Below are 15,341 nucleotides of genomic sequence, written 5' to 3'. Positions count from 1 at the left end.
TACAAGAAGAGAAACCAGTCGGATACGCATCTAAAGCACTAAATGAAACTGAAGGAAACTACGCCCAGATAGAGAAGGAGCTTTATGCAGTGCTTTTCGGATGCAAGCGGTTTCATCAATACCTGTATGGTCGTCAGGTGGTTGTCGAATCAGACCACAAGCCACTGGAGTCAATCATGCGGAAGCCTCTAGCAGCGGCTCCCCCAAGACTCCAGCGCATGATACTGCAGCTGCAACGGTACGACATTGTCATCACACACAAGCCTGGAAAACATATACCAGTTGCAGACACACTCTCCAGGAAACCCATCGAATGCAACGAAAACTCACTGAGTGAAGGTATGGACTTACAAATACACTCTGTGGGCAGCAACGCACCAATAAGTGACAACAAATTGTCAGAAATCAAGGCTGCCACAGCGCAAGAGGAGCAACTCTCAATGTTGAGACGGGTCATCGCCGCAGGGTGGCCTGAGTCACGCAAGAAATGCCCACCTGCTATTGCAGCATACTGGAACTACAGGGACGAGATATCAGAGACAAATGGCATCCTGCTAAAAGGAGAGAAAATCATAGTGCCCCACTCACTCATGCATTCACACAGGACACTTGGGGATTGAGAAGTGCAAGCAGCGAGCGAGAGATGTACTGTTCTGGCCCGGGATGGGTAAGGAGATAGAGGCGCTGGTAGGATCCTGCAGCATCTGCCAAGAGCGACGCAATTCCGCCCAAAAAGAGCCAATGATCTCACATCCCATTCCAGAGCGACCTTGGCAGGTGATAGCCACAGACTTGTTCACATGGAACAACACTGACTACATTGTTGCTGTCGACTACTACAGCAGGTATTTCGAAGTGGAAAAAATCACCAGCCTCACATCCAAAACAGTTATCCAAAAGCTCAGGGCTATGTTCGCAAGGTTTGGTATTCCACAGACACTTATCAGTGACAATGGGCCTTGCTATAGCTCACGGGAGTTCAAAGACTTTGCATGCGCATGGGACTTTGAGCACATCACAAGCAGCCCACTATACCCACAGAGTAATGGTCTGGCCGAGAGGACTGTCCAGACAGCCAAAGCCCTCATGGACAAAGCACATGCGCAACAGTCAGACCCCTACCTGAGTCTATTGGAATATAGGAACACCCCGGTTGATGGACTGAAATCGCCAGCGCAGCTGCTGATGAGCAGGCGTCTGCGTTCAATCCTTCCATGCACTGAGAAACAACTTCAACCGGAGATCGTCTGCCGCAGCATGGTTCGCAGCCGGAGAGAGGTCTGTCAGACAAGGCAGAAACTCTGCTACGACAAGACTGCAAAAGCACAACCTGCCCTGGCTGCAGGAGCTGCAGTCCGTGTCCAACTGCCAAATGGGAAATGGGAACCCGCAACTGTTGTGGATCCAGCAGGCACCCAGAGATCATACAACATCCTCACAGAAGAAGGTCAGACGCTGAGACGCAACAGGCGCCACCTTCTGAAGGCTGAGAGCAGCACCAACACAGAGACACTAGCTCATGACCCTGATCATGAGAACACCGAGTCAATGATCTTTCAGCAGGACACTGTGGGTCAACCACCCCCACAAGAACCTCCACACTACACCACCACTAAATCAGGTCGCATAGTGAAACCAAGAGCTAGGCTAGACTTATAAAAAAATAATAATAAATAAAAAAGAGTGAAGAAACTGTTGGAAGTGTTTGAAAATATGACTTTGATGTTGAAATTGTTTGTTCTGATGTTATAATTAGAAAATACCAGAGTCAAGGTTACAATTGTTATATTTAGTTATGCTAGGATTCTCAGGAATGTTTAAAATTGAAGTTAATGCTGACATACTGTATTACATTTTAGTGACAGTTATTGTCATACTGCTTAGTACATTTGAACTGTTTGAAGTAACTGAACCAAGTTTGAGTGTTCGGAGTAATTGTTGCTGTGACACTTTATGGATATGATTATTTACAACGGTCATGTTCTTTAAAAGGAAGGAGATGTAGTATTCTGGGTATAGCCAGGAATACACCGGTTAATGATGTAATCAAGATGCACCAGAGTGCAACAGTTCTAACTACAATAAAGAGTTGGCGGCACATGCACGCCAGACAGTGACCGAAGCACATTGTCTGTGTCTTATTAGATCCGTTCAGTGAACATTACATATTGCTTGTGGGCCTGCAACAGTGAGAAGAACTGCAATCTTCCTCGCGTCTGGCTTCGTGTCCAGTCCGACCGCCATGATATAGAGTTGAAACTGCTGCTTGAAATTGCGCCAGTTGCCGTCGACATTACCCGTGAGTTTAAGAGCTTCAGGAGGCTTCAGAGAATCCATTTCGTCTGATCTTCAAGTCTTAAACCGAAGTCGCTTTCTTTATTATTTACTCCTGGTACCATGTATTATTATTGTATTTGTTTTTAATACAATAAAGATAGACACTTTAATGAACTTGTCTTGTTTTATTTCCCACTCGCTCCACATGCCTTCTTCTTACTCTCTCTATTCATGTTCTGCTTAACTAACGTTATTTCACTTGTGACACCTAGTGTTACAATTAAATTACATCATTACCTGAATATCATTACACTGACCAAATTAATATTTTATCCTTTTTCCACTGTTGGTAGCTACTTTATACTAATTTATACTCAGCTTTACTATGTGCATAATGTTTTAGGTTGTATAGCTGCAACTAAGCTCTTCAAACTTCATGAAAAATATCAAACGTCACTAGAGCAAGGAAAAATTAATGGTTTCATTTTGTAATCTCTCAATAATTTAATTAAAATTAAAAAGATTAAAAGACTGAATAGTTTTGTAGCATACTAAAATATCTTCTCATTTTTATTAATTTTTTAGAAAGAAGAAAGCTAAATAATGGATTCCCAAATTGTGAAGGCCAGTAAAAGCCTCACCTCAGCTGAGGAGATGAGAAACCAATCCAAGCTTATAATGCAGCCCTATGCCAACTGGGAGGGGTACCTGACTCCTGCACCACTCTCCATAGCCATCATGGGAGAACTGGTCTTCATCTCTTCACAAACTGATTTCTCCATCAACAAAAACCCACCCAAGGATGGCTACCAGTACATCAAGTACCCAGAGTCCTTTCGCGCCTGCCTCATGCAGGTGTGTAACTCTGGCTGGGGAGCGTTCAACAAAGCCCATAAGAACATGGATCAGATTCGACTCCACACCCTCACTGTCCCAGATTACATGAAGAATGCTGTGAAGATTCTGTTCCATGGTGATGATGAGGTTGTTAAAGCTCTCCTGCCTGACCAGCTGGAGAACATTCGCCTCATTGCAGATGAGTGCTTTATTCTGGCTTCTGCAACAGAAAAGGGGTTCAGTGATGTCATCAACATAATCCAAGAGCTGCTGGAAGCATGTGTCAATGCAGAGCACTTTTATGGAGAGGAGCTAGACAAAATAAAAATGGAACTGGAAGGGCACAAAATGACCAAAGAGTCATTAGAAGAAGCTCTAAAACGCTCTGAAAATGTAGAGAATGCCCTAACAGAGCAACTTACTGAAGCACACAAGAGTTACAGAAGTGCAATGGATTCCCTTCCCAGTGGATGGGAGATGATCAGGATGGATTATGTTTCAAGTGTGACTGAGTGTACCACCAATCTAATTACTGGAGTGATATCAACCCTAAGTAACCCTGTATCCATGATTGCTAATGCTTCAAAAGTATTAACTGAATCTTTGACTGGACTGTGTAATGCTTCAAAAGATAGATCACAAACAAAGGGGAACATAAGAGGTCAGGATGAGACTGTAGATGTAATCGATGAAATAAAAATATACAGCAAGTCTGCAGAAATCCTGAAATGTGCTGAGTTGATTCAGCAGTTTGTACAGGAGGAGAACATAAAGTGGAATGAACTGTATGATCAGAAGAGTAAATCTCCACAATCAGATTTCTTGCCACATCAATGGAAAATAATCAGTGCCAGTTTAGAAAAATCCCCACAATGTGAAGCAAAGAATCGTGCCCAGAAGATATGTGAACAGGGCATCAACATCTGTACAGAACTGGCAAAATATGCAGATGGAAAATGTGAGGAAGCCAAAACAAAGGAGCTGGTTGAAGAAATCAAAAACCTGACTCAATCAGCACGTGCATTTGACAGCAAAAGTAAAGATGTCACATGTTCTCCTGTCCTGGTGCCAAAACCACCCATGATGTATAATGAATGTAATTCTGAGAAGCAGACTGCCTCACAGAGAGCCTCAGATAATGCTCGTTTCCGCATAGAGCAGAGCAGAGCTCAACTAGACAAGACCAGAGAGATCTATGAGAAGAGTGTGGAGAACATGGAGAACATCATAAACGAAGGTAAGAAATTCATTAATGAAATGAGGAACTGTAACATCAAAGAAATCAACTTTAAAACCACCATCAAGATGCTGATGAAAGGTATGAGTACCATGGGCAGAGTGAAGGTGCAGTGGGAGAAGATGGTTCACTTCTTTCAGATGGTGACCATCATTGTGAAAACCAACCTGAAAGTAACTCTCAAAGATTTTGATTCTACATCTCAGAAGACTCAGTCACTTTCTTATAATGGAAAGCTCTTTGCCAAAGACCTTCTCTACAGCCAAGCATTTCAAGCCACTAACATTGCTAGTCTGGTCAACATGATCTCAACAACCTACACTGAAGTGTCTGAGAAGCACATCATGGATCAGATCAGCTCACTGGGGAAACTTATGGTCATGGACAAGGAAAAGCCAGAGTTTGAATGGGAACGTCTGCAGTTACAGAACTCCTGTGCTGCAGCGGAAAACGCCATTTTACAACTAGTTCTAAAGAACAAGGCTGAGTTTGAAAGGAAGACAAACTCAAGAGTGGAAAAGATTGATAAAGAGCTGCTGGCAATTCTGCCCTCTGCTGCCCCTGAAGAGATGAAGAGCATTCAAGCAGCTGTTAAAAGTGGATTCACAGAGGAAGAGGAAAGAGACTACATCTGAACAGAGGAACAAAAATTAGATTCATGTCCAATTACATCAAATTAAACCATGCTTTCTCTCTAGCTAATGTGCTTTTAAACTTCTAATTCATTGTTTGTGCTGCTTTCATTCATATTAATTTTCATTCAAGAAAATATTTTCTAGTTTAGCTTCAAAAATGATTGAATGGTTTGCTGATGAAAGAAATTCATATACTCCTCCCATATTTGATTTATTTTGTGATTGTTTTCTGCTCCTTGTACGTCTGTGAGAGCAGCACCAAGGTCAGGAGGTCATATTGACCTCTGAGATGAGGCCTCTCAGACCTCATCCACCCCTCTCTCCATCTACCCCTCCCCTCTCAACCACCCCTCAACACATCTACCCCTCCCCTCTCAACCACCCCTCTCGCCATCTACCCCTCCCCTCAACACATCTACCCTTACCCTCTCACCCACCCTCTACACATCTACCCCTCCCCTCTCAACCACCCCTCTCGCCATCTACCCCTCCCCTCAACACATCTACCCTTACCCTCACACCCATCCTCTCCAATCTCCATCCTCCCCTCTAACCTACCCTCTACACATCTACCCTCTCCCTTCTCATCCATCCCTCTCTCCATTTACCCCTTACCTCTAATCTACCCTCTCTCCAACTACCCCACCATCTTATCCACCAACTCCCCATCCCCCTCCTTTCTTTCTCATATCTCTCTTTCTTTTAAGTTTGATCTCACTCTGTTGGCATTGGACTAAATACCCAATGTTGGACTCCCAGTCTTTTCTGGCTACAAAAAAGATCTTAAGTTTCTCCATGTGCACAAATAAACAGTGGATCAACACAGTCTCCCGACTCTTTATTGGTTTCTATAACCTTTCTAGTAAATGCAGGTAAATGTTAATTTCTTTACCTTAAACACAGGAACAGAAGCTGAGCAACATCAGAATCAGAAAAAGTTTTATTGCCATTGTCAATGAACAGGGTTTGCAGACTAGGAATTTGTTTCGGCATGAAGGTGCAACATAAAGACAAGTAATAATAAGGGAATATAAATAGAATGAATAAAGTGAATAAAAGATTAATAAAAATACAAAGGGCATAAGAATACAGAGGCAGAAAATGTGCAACAACAGTACTATGTACAGTAGTGCATGTGGAGTAGTGCATTCCAAGTAAAAGTGACGAAGGCAGGTTGTGCAGGATAGATAACATGATTATGTGCTGTTCTTGAGTCCAATGGCAGAGGGAAAGAAACTGTTCCTGTGGCGGGAGGTTCTGGTCTGAATGGACCGAAGCCTCCTGCCCGAGGGGAGTGGATCAAATAGTCCGTGTGCGGGGTGAGAAGGATCTGCTATGATCCGATCCGCTCTCCCCACAGTCCTGGAGACATACAGTACCAGACGTACATCTCTCCCTGGGGAGATGGGAGGCTGCAGCCTATCACCTTCTCAGTGGAGCGCACAATGTGCTGCAGCCTTTGTCTGTCCCTGGCAGTGGCCCCGGTATACCACAACGTGATGGAGGAGCTGAGGATGGACTCAACACAGGGTGATTATGTGGAATGATCAGTGTTGGGAACGTTACTTTAAAAAAGTAATTAGTTATAGTTACTCACTACTTGTTCAAAAAAGTAACTGAGTTAGTAACTGAATTACTCTATAATAAAAGTAACTCGTTACTAGGGAAAGTAACTATTTGCGTTACATGCCAATGAATAAGAATTTTTTTGAAAAAGCAGCTTTCACAGTCAGTTGAAATGAGTAGATCAGAAAGGTGTTTTAACTTTTGATATTTATTGCACATCCACAGACCAGTGCAGGATAAAATCATTTAAAATCCCAAATCTTTGTAAAAAAAAAAAAAAAAAAAAATAAACAAAACAGTTACACTATATAAAGTGCATTTACATCTATTAAATTAAATTATCTCAACCTGAGACAACTGAACAGAAGTAAACTTAACAATAAACCCTCTATTCTTAATTAAATAAACCAAATACCCAGTCTGGTAGACATTCAGGAACTTCAAGTATTTTCTTAAATAATGTTTATATCGCCACCTTGAAAATGCTAATTTTTCTTCGGCTTGCTCCTGACTTGCCATTTCTGCCACTTCTTCATTTGTGTCGTGTGTCACTGGTGTGCTTCGGCGCGCGTGTAAAAACACTGGCTCTGATTGGCTATCATAACGCTGCCTTAGCCAATCGCTTACTGACTTGTTAAGTTAAACAGTTACACCGAGAACTGTGACCTATCGAGATCTGTTACTCCTCACTAGCCTGGACAGTGGTCCGCTCGCATTACTGTTAGTATATCAATATATAGTAACGCACCGCTTTTAATGACCAGTAACGTCAACGGCGATGTAACGACAGGAAAAGTAATTAATTATATTATCCCATTACTGACAAAATGACGCCGTTACCGGCGTTATTCGCAACACTGGGAATGATCCATGTGAATAATAAACAGTTAATGAAGAGAATAATTAAACACTGAATACTCATGAAATAAGAGAAGCAAATGTCACAATGTGAAGGTTATACTCACATAGCCATATATTACTGGCCATTATCACTGGACATTATTTGAGGTTAAAACAGGAGTTATTACTCTGTGAAGCTGTGGGGAAAAGAACATGTCTGAGCACCAGGGCCGGTGTTACACCGAAATCTGCGACCGTCGAATTCTGTGACCGCAGAGGGCGCTATTTCGCAGTTTCAGTTAGTTTCAGTTCACAGGCACGAGCGCTTTACGAATGCTGCGTAAGCTACGCCGACGCGCTTTCTTTTCTCGTTTTGCTGCTGTCCACGAGCCAAAATATGAGAGATGCGTGTATTTACATTTTATGTTGTCTCGCGCTTTCTTTTCTCGTTTTGCTGCTGTCCACGAGCCAAAATATGAGAGATGCGTGTATTTACATTTTATGTTGTCTCGCGCTTTCTTTTCTCGTTTTGCTGCTGTCCACGAGCCAAAATATGAGATGCGTGTATTTACATTTTATGTTGTCTCGCGCTTTCTTTTCCCGTTTTGCTGCTGTCCACGAGCCAAAATATGAGATGCGTGTATTTACATTTTATGTTGTCTCGCGCTTTCTTTTCTCGTTTTGCTGCTGTCCACGAGCCAAAATATGACAGATGCGTGTATTTACATTTTATGTCGTCTGTTAACAAGAAAGTTTCATTACAACATTTTTACACGTGACGACAGGAGTAAAGTCAGCCAATACATACGCCTGACAATAGCAAACTTTTCACAAGTAAGTTATGTAAGCTGCTGTTATTTGGACCTCATTCCGAATGGTAATTATACACTTCTGAATAAAATGTTTAAATATAGTCCACTAAAACGTTTTTGCTATCACTGTTTTCTGTTATTGTGGAGTCACAGTGGGTGATGTGTTTCCATGGTAGATGTGACAGATGTACCTTGGCATGGGGTCACCAGTTCTTAATATGTGACCCCACTGAATTTCCACCTATGATTATTTTGAAAACAGCCATGTCTTTCCTGGTGACCTACAATCCCTTCACCTTATTAGACAGGAAAAAAAAATCACGACTGGAATGGACAAGTGCACTTTGGAATAGGGGTCACCGATTCTGACGGCTGCTGTCTAAATATGTGACCCTACTGATTCTACAGGTACAATTATTCAAAACACAGCCATGTCTTTCCTGGTGACCTACAATCCCTTCACCTTATTAGACAGAAAAAAAAAATCACGACTGGAATGGACAAGTGCACTTTGGAATAGGGGTCACCGATTCTGACGGCTGCTGTCTAAATATGTGACTGCTGTCCATCTCCATACAAACTAGTTAAAACCCAACCAAATGTTTTCAGGTGACTTACCATCCCTACACCTGTTAGCCAAAGAAAAACATTCATGAATGGAGTGGACAGACTGACCGTGGCATAGGGGTCACCCATTCTGACATTCTCACATAATGTCCATTATGAATAAGCCCAAATGATAGAAACCAAAATTTTACTAAAACATGAACATTAATTCCTTTTATTAACAACCAAGAAGAATAAACTTTTAAACAATTCACAAAAGTAACCAAAACTATAAATTATGTTAATCCTTTGTCATTATTCTTTAAATAAGATTAAGACAGTGAGTCCTTTGCCACACGTATAATAATATATAATAAAATAGTAATAAATAATACTCTCCTCATCCTCATACTTATATACATGCAAGGCAGATGTAGGGCTTCTTTATGTTGGGATTTCCAACACACTGTGACGGCGGGTGTAGGAGGCAGGCACCACGACGTCAACGTTAAACATATAGACCTTTATTCTTTCTCTCACACACGTAAGTTCCGGGTGGACCGCAAGCAGTGATCAACACACACTCGCGCAGACACGAAACTTTAGACAAAGACGAGCACTAGACACCGCGCGAACGCACATTAAATAGGTGAATCCACATACCCACGTGACCTCGAGACAAGGCACAGGTGTAACAAACGAACACGCTCACAGACGACCCACGCCCACGGAAGTACAAACATGGACATAACGACACGCAGACAACGTAGCGGTACGCCCACAGGGAAGGGTCAACTGGATCTGTGACTTTAATGTATCTATTTTATTCAGAAGTGTATAATTACCATTCGGAATGAGGTCCAAATGACAGCAGCTTACATAACTTACTTATGAAAAGTTTGCTATTGTCAGGCGTATGTATTGGCTGACTTTACTCCTGTCGTCACGTGTAAAAATGTTGTAATGAAACTTTCTTGTTAACAGACGACATAAAATGTAAATACACGCATCTGTCATATTTTGGCTCGTGGACAGCAGCAAAACGAGAAAAGAAAGCGCGAGACAACATAAAATGTAAATACACGCATCCGTCATATTTTGGCTCGTGGACAGCAGCAAAACGAGAAAAGAAAGCGCGTCGGCGTAGCTTACGCAGCATTCGTAAAGCGCTCGTGCCTGTGAACTGAAACTAACTGAAACTGCGAAATAGCGCCCTCTGCGGTCACAAAATTCGACGGTCGCAGATTTCGGTGTAACACCTGTTGTTCCTGACAGACTGGCCCACTATATATATATATATATATGTGTGTGTGTGTGTGTGTGTGTGTGTGTGTGTGTGTATACTGTATATGAATCTATACATGGCACGTAGTGTATATGACGGCGTTTATTGTCATATGGACAATATTAATTCCAGCAATAATATGATTACAAAGCCACATAGTGGCTTTTAAATAGTCCACCATAAGACCACCAAACAAGTTGTTAAATAGTCCATCATAAGACCACCAAACAAGTTGTTTTACGCAAAGTGCATCCTAAAGAACAACCTACAACTCTAACGTGGGTATTTCTTCCTCTTACCTATTTGTGGTGGTTAGTTTTAATCTAAGAATTTCAATATTTTTAAAAACAAAAACAGTGCGCAGTGCTCTGTAACCTTTAAGACCGCCACTTGCATCCGTGTTAATCGTGTTAAGGTAATTTGTACATGGTGCCTTAGACATTGCAGAGGCGACAGCAGTACATTTAAAATAACATGTTATCTACAATTTAAACTGCTGTATGTTTTCGTAGTCCGGCCCGGATTTTCTGGGACAAGTTGTTTTTTTTCTGATCTCCGCTGCATACCGTCAGCCCGCATCAGCTGGCCCAGTCCGAGGCCAGTCCGCGGCCGCGGTCCAACTCGTTCATGTGTTTACAGGCTCAGTCCGCGGCCGCGCTGAGCAGGTTAGTCTGACTGGAGCGGGGAAGAGGTAATAGACACCGTTAAACAGCAGCGTAACTACGGGCCGGGGCCGCAGTGGCTCCTCCACGGGCTGAGTTAAACCACCGGCGGCCAGCGGCCCACCGGCCCACTAACCCATCGGCCCACCGGGGAAATCCCCGGTAGCAATGTATGCCAGTCCGCCCCTGGTCTGTGGTGTTTTAGGGATCACACGCACGAGAGTAGTGCCCGTTTTATCGTGGTTTTTAATCAACACATTCAACATGGCACACATACATATTCATCACGGCTACTTCTCAATACTTCTAGTCTCGTTAGTGATCTTGCATTCGTCACTATTCTAATCTCGCGATATGTTACTTTATTATAAGAACACTACAATGTCCCAGCAGGTCACCTTCTCTTTGGGAAGTATTGCCACTCTCAGTGACAGCTTACAGAGCAGTTTTCCCTACGTTTACCTGGATCTGACGCACTACCTCTGGTTGTGTGTGTCCCCTGGTTTGAGCCCCTTTGTGCCTTCACCGGTCTCTGTTATTTGGATTTAAGACTATTTCTGACCTGCCTCTGCTTATCCCTCCCATTAAAACTTGTTTCTGCATATGGATCCGAATCTTCCTTCTGTGCCTTTGAGATTAGATACATAATGCAGTAGCCAGATTACTTACCATAGCTAGAAAGTTGACTATATTTGCTCAGTGCTTTCAGCTCTGAACTGGTTCCTAGCTAAATTCCATTTTCTCTTCACTCTTGTTTATGTGTTAAAAGCTAAAATGGCATGGCGCTACAGTATAGAAGTGAACTCACTGTGTAAAATAATGCAGCTCACAAACTGTATTCCTAAAATGGAAGCTCTCTCTTAGTTCCTGTTATTACTGAGATTACAGGAAGGTTCAGGCAGGGTGTGGAAAGATTTCCCTTGTTTTCAAATCCAACCGTCATACAGAATTGAATGAATCCAGGTGAACCTTAATGTGAAAGCAGGAGGTGCTCACCTTGATGCTCCTAACCTTCAGTTTATTTGAAAAACATGCTCTGACATGATCTGTTTATCATCTATAGAAACTATTTACCATTAAACTGTCACCTGGTAAATGTACTGAGACTGAAATCATCTCTGACATCTGTTGGAGGCACCCCTTCATCTGAGCAGTCAAAGCTCCAAGTCACCCAAGTTGTTTTCTGTTTTGCTTGGGTTTCATGCATTGACATGATACTGTGGGACCAGACCCATGGTCTTTTAGACTGGATTCCTCTGTGTTTCATAATAATAATAATTGTTATTATTATATATTTTTTAAATTATTGTTTACATTTAGCAGAACTTTGATAAAGCTTCAATAATGCAGCCTTTGCCAGTATTGTCTCACTTGCAGAAATGAAAATGGAAGTATCAGAAGTTTAATATGAAGCATAGCAGTATGAAGTTAAGGTTTTGTGCTGTACTGAAATCTTTATTTATGCAGACCTGCCATTTACTTTCTGGGGAAGAACAGCCTCTAACTAAACATGTCTGTCCAGTGTAACTTTAACACACTTTAACATTTGTCATGAGACTGTACTATATGTATTTTATTTGTGTGTGTGTGTGTGGAGGATGGAAGCTCCTCCAGTTCCTCCACTGTGTTCCTCATGACTGTGACTCTGTTTCTGTATTTGCTGATCAGCACAGTGGGTACCACTTCTTCCATTGTGAAGTGAAATCTCTATGTCTCTCTCTCTCTCCCTCTCTCTCACACACACACACACACACCTTTCCTGACTCTCACAGACATACACCATCTCTATCTCACACACGTTACCCAAAATACATGTAAGATCACAGTGTTTTCTTATTAGTTTAGTGTACATAAACATGTCATGGTTAAGCCAAAACTTATCAGTATCCTGGCCCTGACTCTAGGTGTAACTGTAATCTTAAGCCTTAAAATAAACTACTTGACATTTACATTTGTGCCAGTTAGTAGATGCTCTTATTCAGTGAAATGTACAAAAGTGTTTTGTCATCTTTGTATGTCCTAGGCAATACAATAGGTTAAAGTTCAGAGAACAGATCGAGTTGAAGTAGAATACAGTAGTCAGTGATGTTAGCCAGAAGTGTGAACTAAGCATTAGCTCTATATCACACAGTGGTAAGTGCACAAACAAACAGTCAATATATGCCAGAGTTTGTTACCCAGCAGGTGTATAAAATTTCATAGCTGTAGGATCAATGATCATTTAAATATTCCTGAAATAGATGACTCTTCAGTCTACAGATAACAAACATATTACATACTTCACACATACTGACTGGAACAAAAACAGTATGCCATATGCAGTGTGCGACCAAAATGAAATGTCCCAGTAGCCTACATGAAAGATTAGCAGATACTCTAATATTCAAGTACCTGACTAGAAAGGCAAAATTTCTTTGTCAACCCTCTCGGTGTAGGCGCGGCCATGGTGAGTGCTGGTGCAGTAGAAATGTCTCAAGCATCAGATGCTATCAGAATGGCAGAAGAGGAGGTGACAGAATCTGAGTCCCAAGTGGAAACGTACCAAAGTAAAGTGTCTGACTACGAATTCAAGATTTACCAGTTGGAGCTCAGCATCAGACGGAAACATGACGAGGTGGGGCAGATCCGTGGAAAAGAGAAAGAGTGTGTAGCTGAGTTCCAGGAGAAAGTGAGAAGTGTCGTCCATGTGACCTGAGTAGAAAGACCAGAGTGGTTAAAGTTCAAACTTCCTCCAGGAACCAGTGATGATGATGGAGGAAGTGATGAAGGCAGCAGAACAAGTCACAGGAAATGAGCTCCTGTGTACTGAAGACATTCCACAACTCATCAGTACCATGATGGAGACTCACCAAAGACTGGCAGCCAGCATTCAAACAGCACTTCTAAACATTCAATCAACACTTCAGAAGTGAGTTGATGCTTGCTGCTAGCCAAATCTTTTAGCTCCTCCACATCATGCCAGAACCTGGGTTCTACTGACTAAGGTTTCTTTGCCACACAAGCCTAAGACTTGTGATATTAAAGTGATATTAAATGTTAGTTTGAATTTTGAAATGTTAATTTAGCTTATAAAATGTTACTTCATGGCATTGAAGTGCTAATATATAGGATTTACATAACTCTTTATCCATGTACTTATGATACAAGCTTTCTGTAACGCGGTGGGAGTCGGGGTCGGACACATTTGCGGTGAAGAGTGGACCGCTACCTTGGCGGAGCTAGTCTCCTTTAAAGAAACCGCGCCCACACGGAGAGTGCGCGACTTAAGCCTGGTTTAAGCCTGGTTTATACTCGACGCGCCGCGAGCGGCGCGAGGGTCCGCGCGGCGAAAATGACGTAATCGCTGTGGCTCCGCCCGTGCGCGTGCACCTCTCGAATTTTGTAACTTCGCGCGCGCGCCGCGCTTCAGCGCGATGGACAAAGTCATGTTTGCCGGGTTCATACACCTATACAAGGTGGAATTAAAGCACTTGTACGTCACTTTAAAGGTCCATTTCAATATTTACCAGCACGTTAAACTTAATTAAGTTAAATATTTATACATATACTCAAAATGAATCGAAATAATTCGCTTTTTTATCACATTATTTAATGGTTGTTTATTTTCAAAACGCCCAATCTTAACGTCTTCACGTTCTCTCATGTTTCGTCCTGGAATTACAAGAGGCTCGTATTTGTTAACGTAATTTCAACATTTTAATGTACTTTAGCCTAAATTCCAGCACTTTTCAAACCTGAAACACAAAGCAAAATTAAAATGCGTCAGGTAAATGTTCATTCCCTTTTTTTTGAGGGGTGTTTCTTTATACTACCACATATAGTTTCGGACAACATTTCAAAGTCATATTTATGTTTGATGCCTGGTGTATATATACGGTCTCTGGTCAGGTAAAATGTTCTTTCACCGGTTTTGCAGGGGTTTTTTAGTCTCCACTGCCACCTATCGCCACCTATCGTTTCGGAGAACACTGCAGCGACGTTCGCGAAAGTATAAACGCCTACACCGCTCGCGCAGGGTCGCGCGAGGTGGGCGGAGTCGCGCGCTACGGTCGCTGGCGAAAGTATAAAGCCTGGTTTATACTTTCGCGAGTGACTGTAGCGCGCGGCCCCGCCCACCTCGCGCGACCCTGCGCGAGCGGTGTAGGCGTTTATACTTTCGCGAACGTCGCTGCAGTGTTCTCCGAAACGATAGGTGGCGATAGGTGGCAGTGGAGAATAAAAAACCCCTGCAAAACCGGTGAAAGAACATTTTACCTGACCAGAGACCGTATATATACACCAGGCATCAAACATAAATATGACTTTGAAATGTTGTCCGAAACTATATGTGGTAGTATAAAGAAACACCCCTCAAAAAAAAGGGAATGAACATTTACCTGACGCATTTTAATGTTGCTTTGTGTTTCAGGTTTGAAAAGTGCTGGAATTTAGGCTAAAGTACATTAAAATGTTGAAATTACGTTAACAAATACGAGCCTCTTGTAATTCCAGGACGAAACATGAGAGAACGTGAAGACGTTAAGATTGGGCGTTTTGAAAATAAACAACCATTAAATAATGTGATAAAAAAGCGAATTATTTCGATTCATTTCGAGTATATGTATAAATATTTAAATTAATTAAGTTTAACGTGCTGGGAAATAT

General features: G+C 42.1%; 1 protein-coding gene across 1 annotated transcript in view; it reads left to right on the top strand.

Annotated features, from left to right (window-relative positions):
- Nucleotides 1-5,812, top strand: part of LOC143517750 (uncharacterized) — a 41,286-nt gene extending 35,474 nt beyond the window's left edge. The window contains exon 2 of the mRNA XM_077010535.1: nt 2,863-5,812. Coding sequence (XP_076866650.1) covers nt 2,881-4,986 — 2,106 coding nt within the window. The 5' untranslated portion in view covers nt 2,863-2,880 and the 3' untranslated portion in view covers nt 4,987-5,812. The remainder of the gene's footprint in view (nt 1-2,862) is intronic.
- The last annotated feature ends 9,529 nt before the right edge of the window (nt 5,813-15,341 follow it).

Source organism: Brachyhypopomus gauderio, chromosome 6 (genome assembly GCF_052324685.1).
Source record: "Brachyhypopomus gauderio isolate BG-103 chromosome 6, BGAUD_0.2, whole genome shotgun sequence".
Classification (NCBI taxonomy): Eukaryota; Metazoa; Chordata; class Actinopteri; order Gymnotiformes; family Hypopomidae; genus Brachyhypopomus; species Brachyhypopomus gauderio.
The sequence above is the reverse complement of the archived record's forward strand: the minus strand, read 5'-3'. Positions and strand labels throughout refer to the sequence as shown.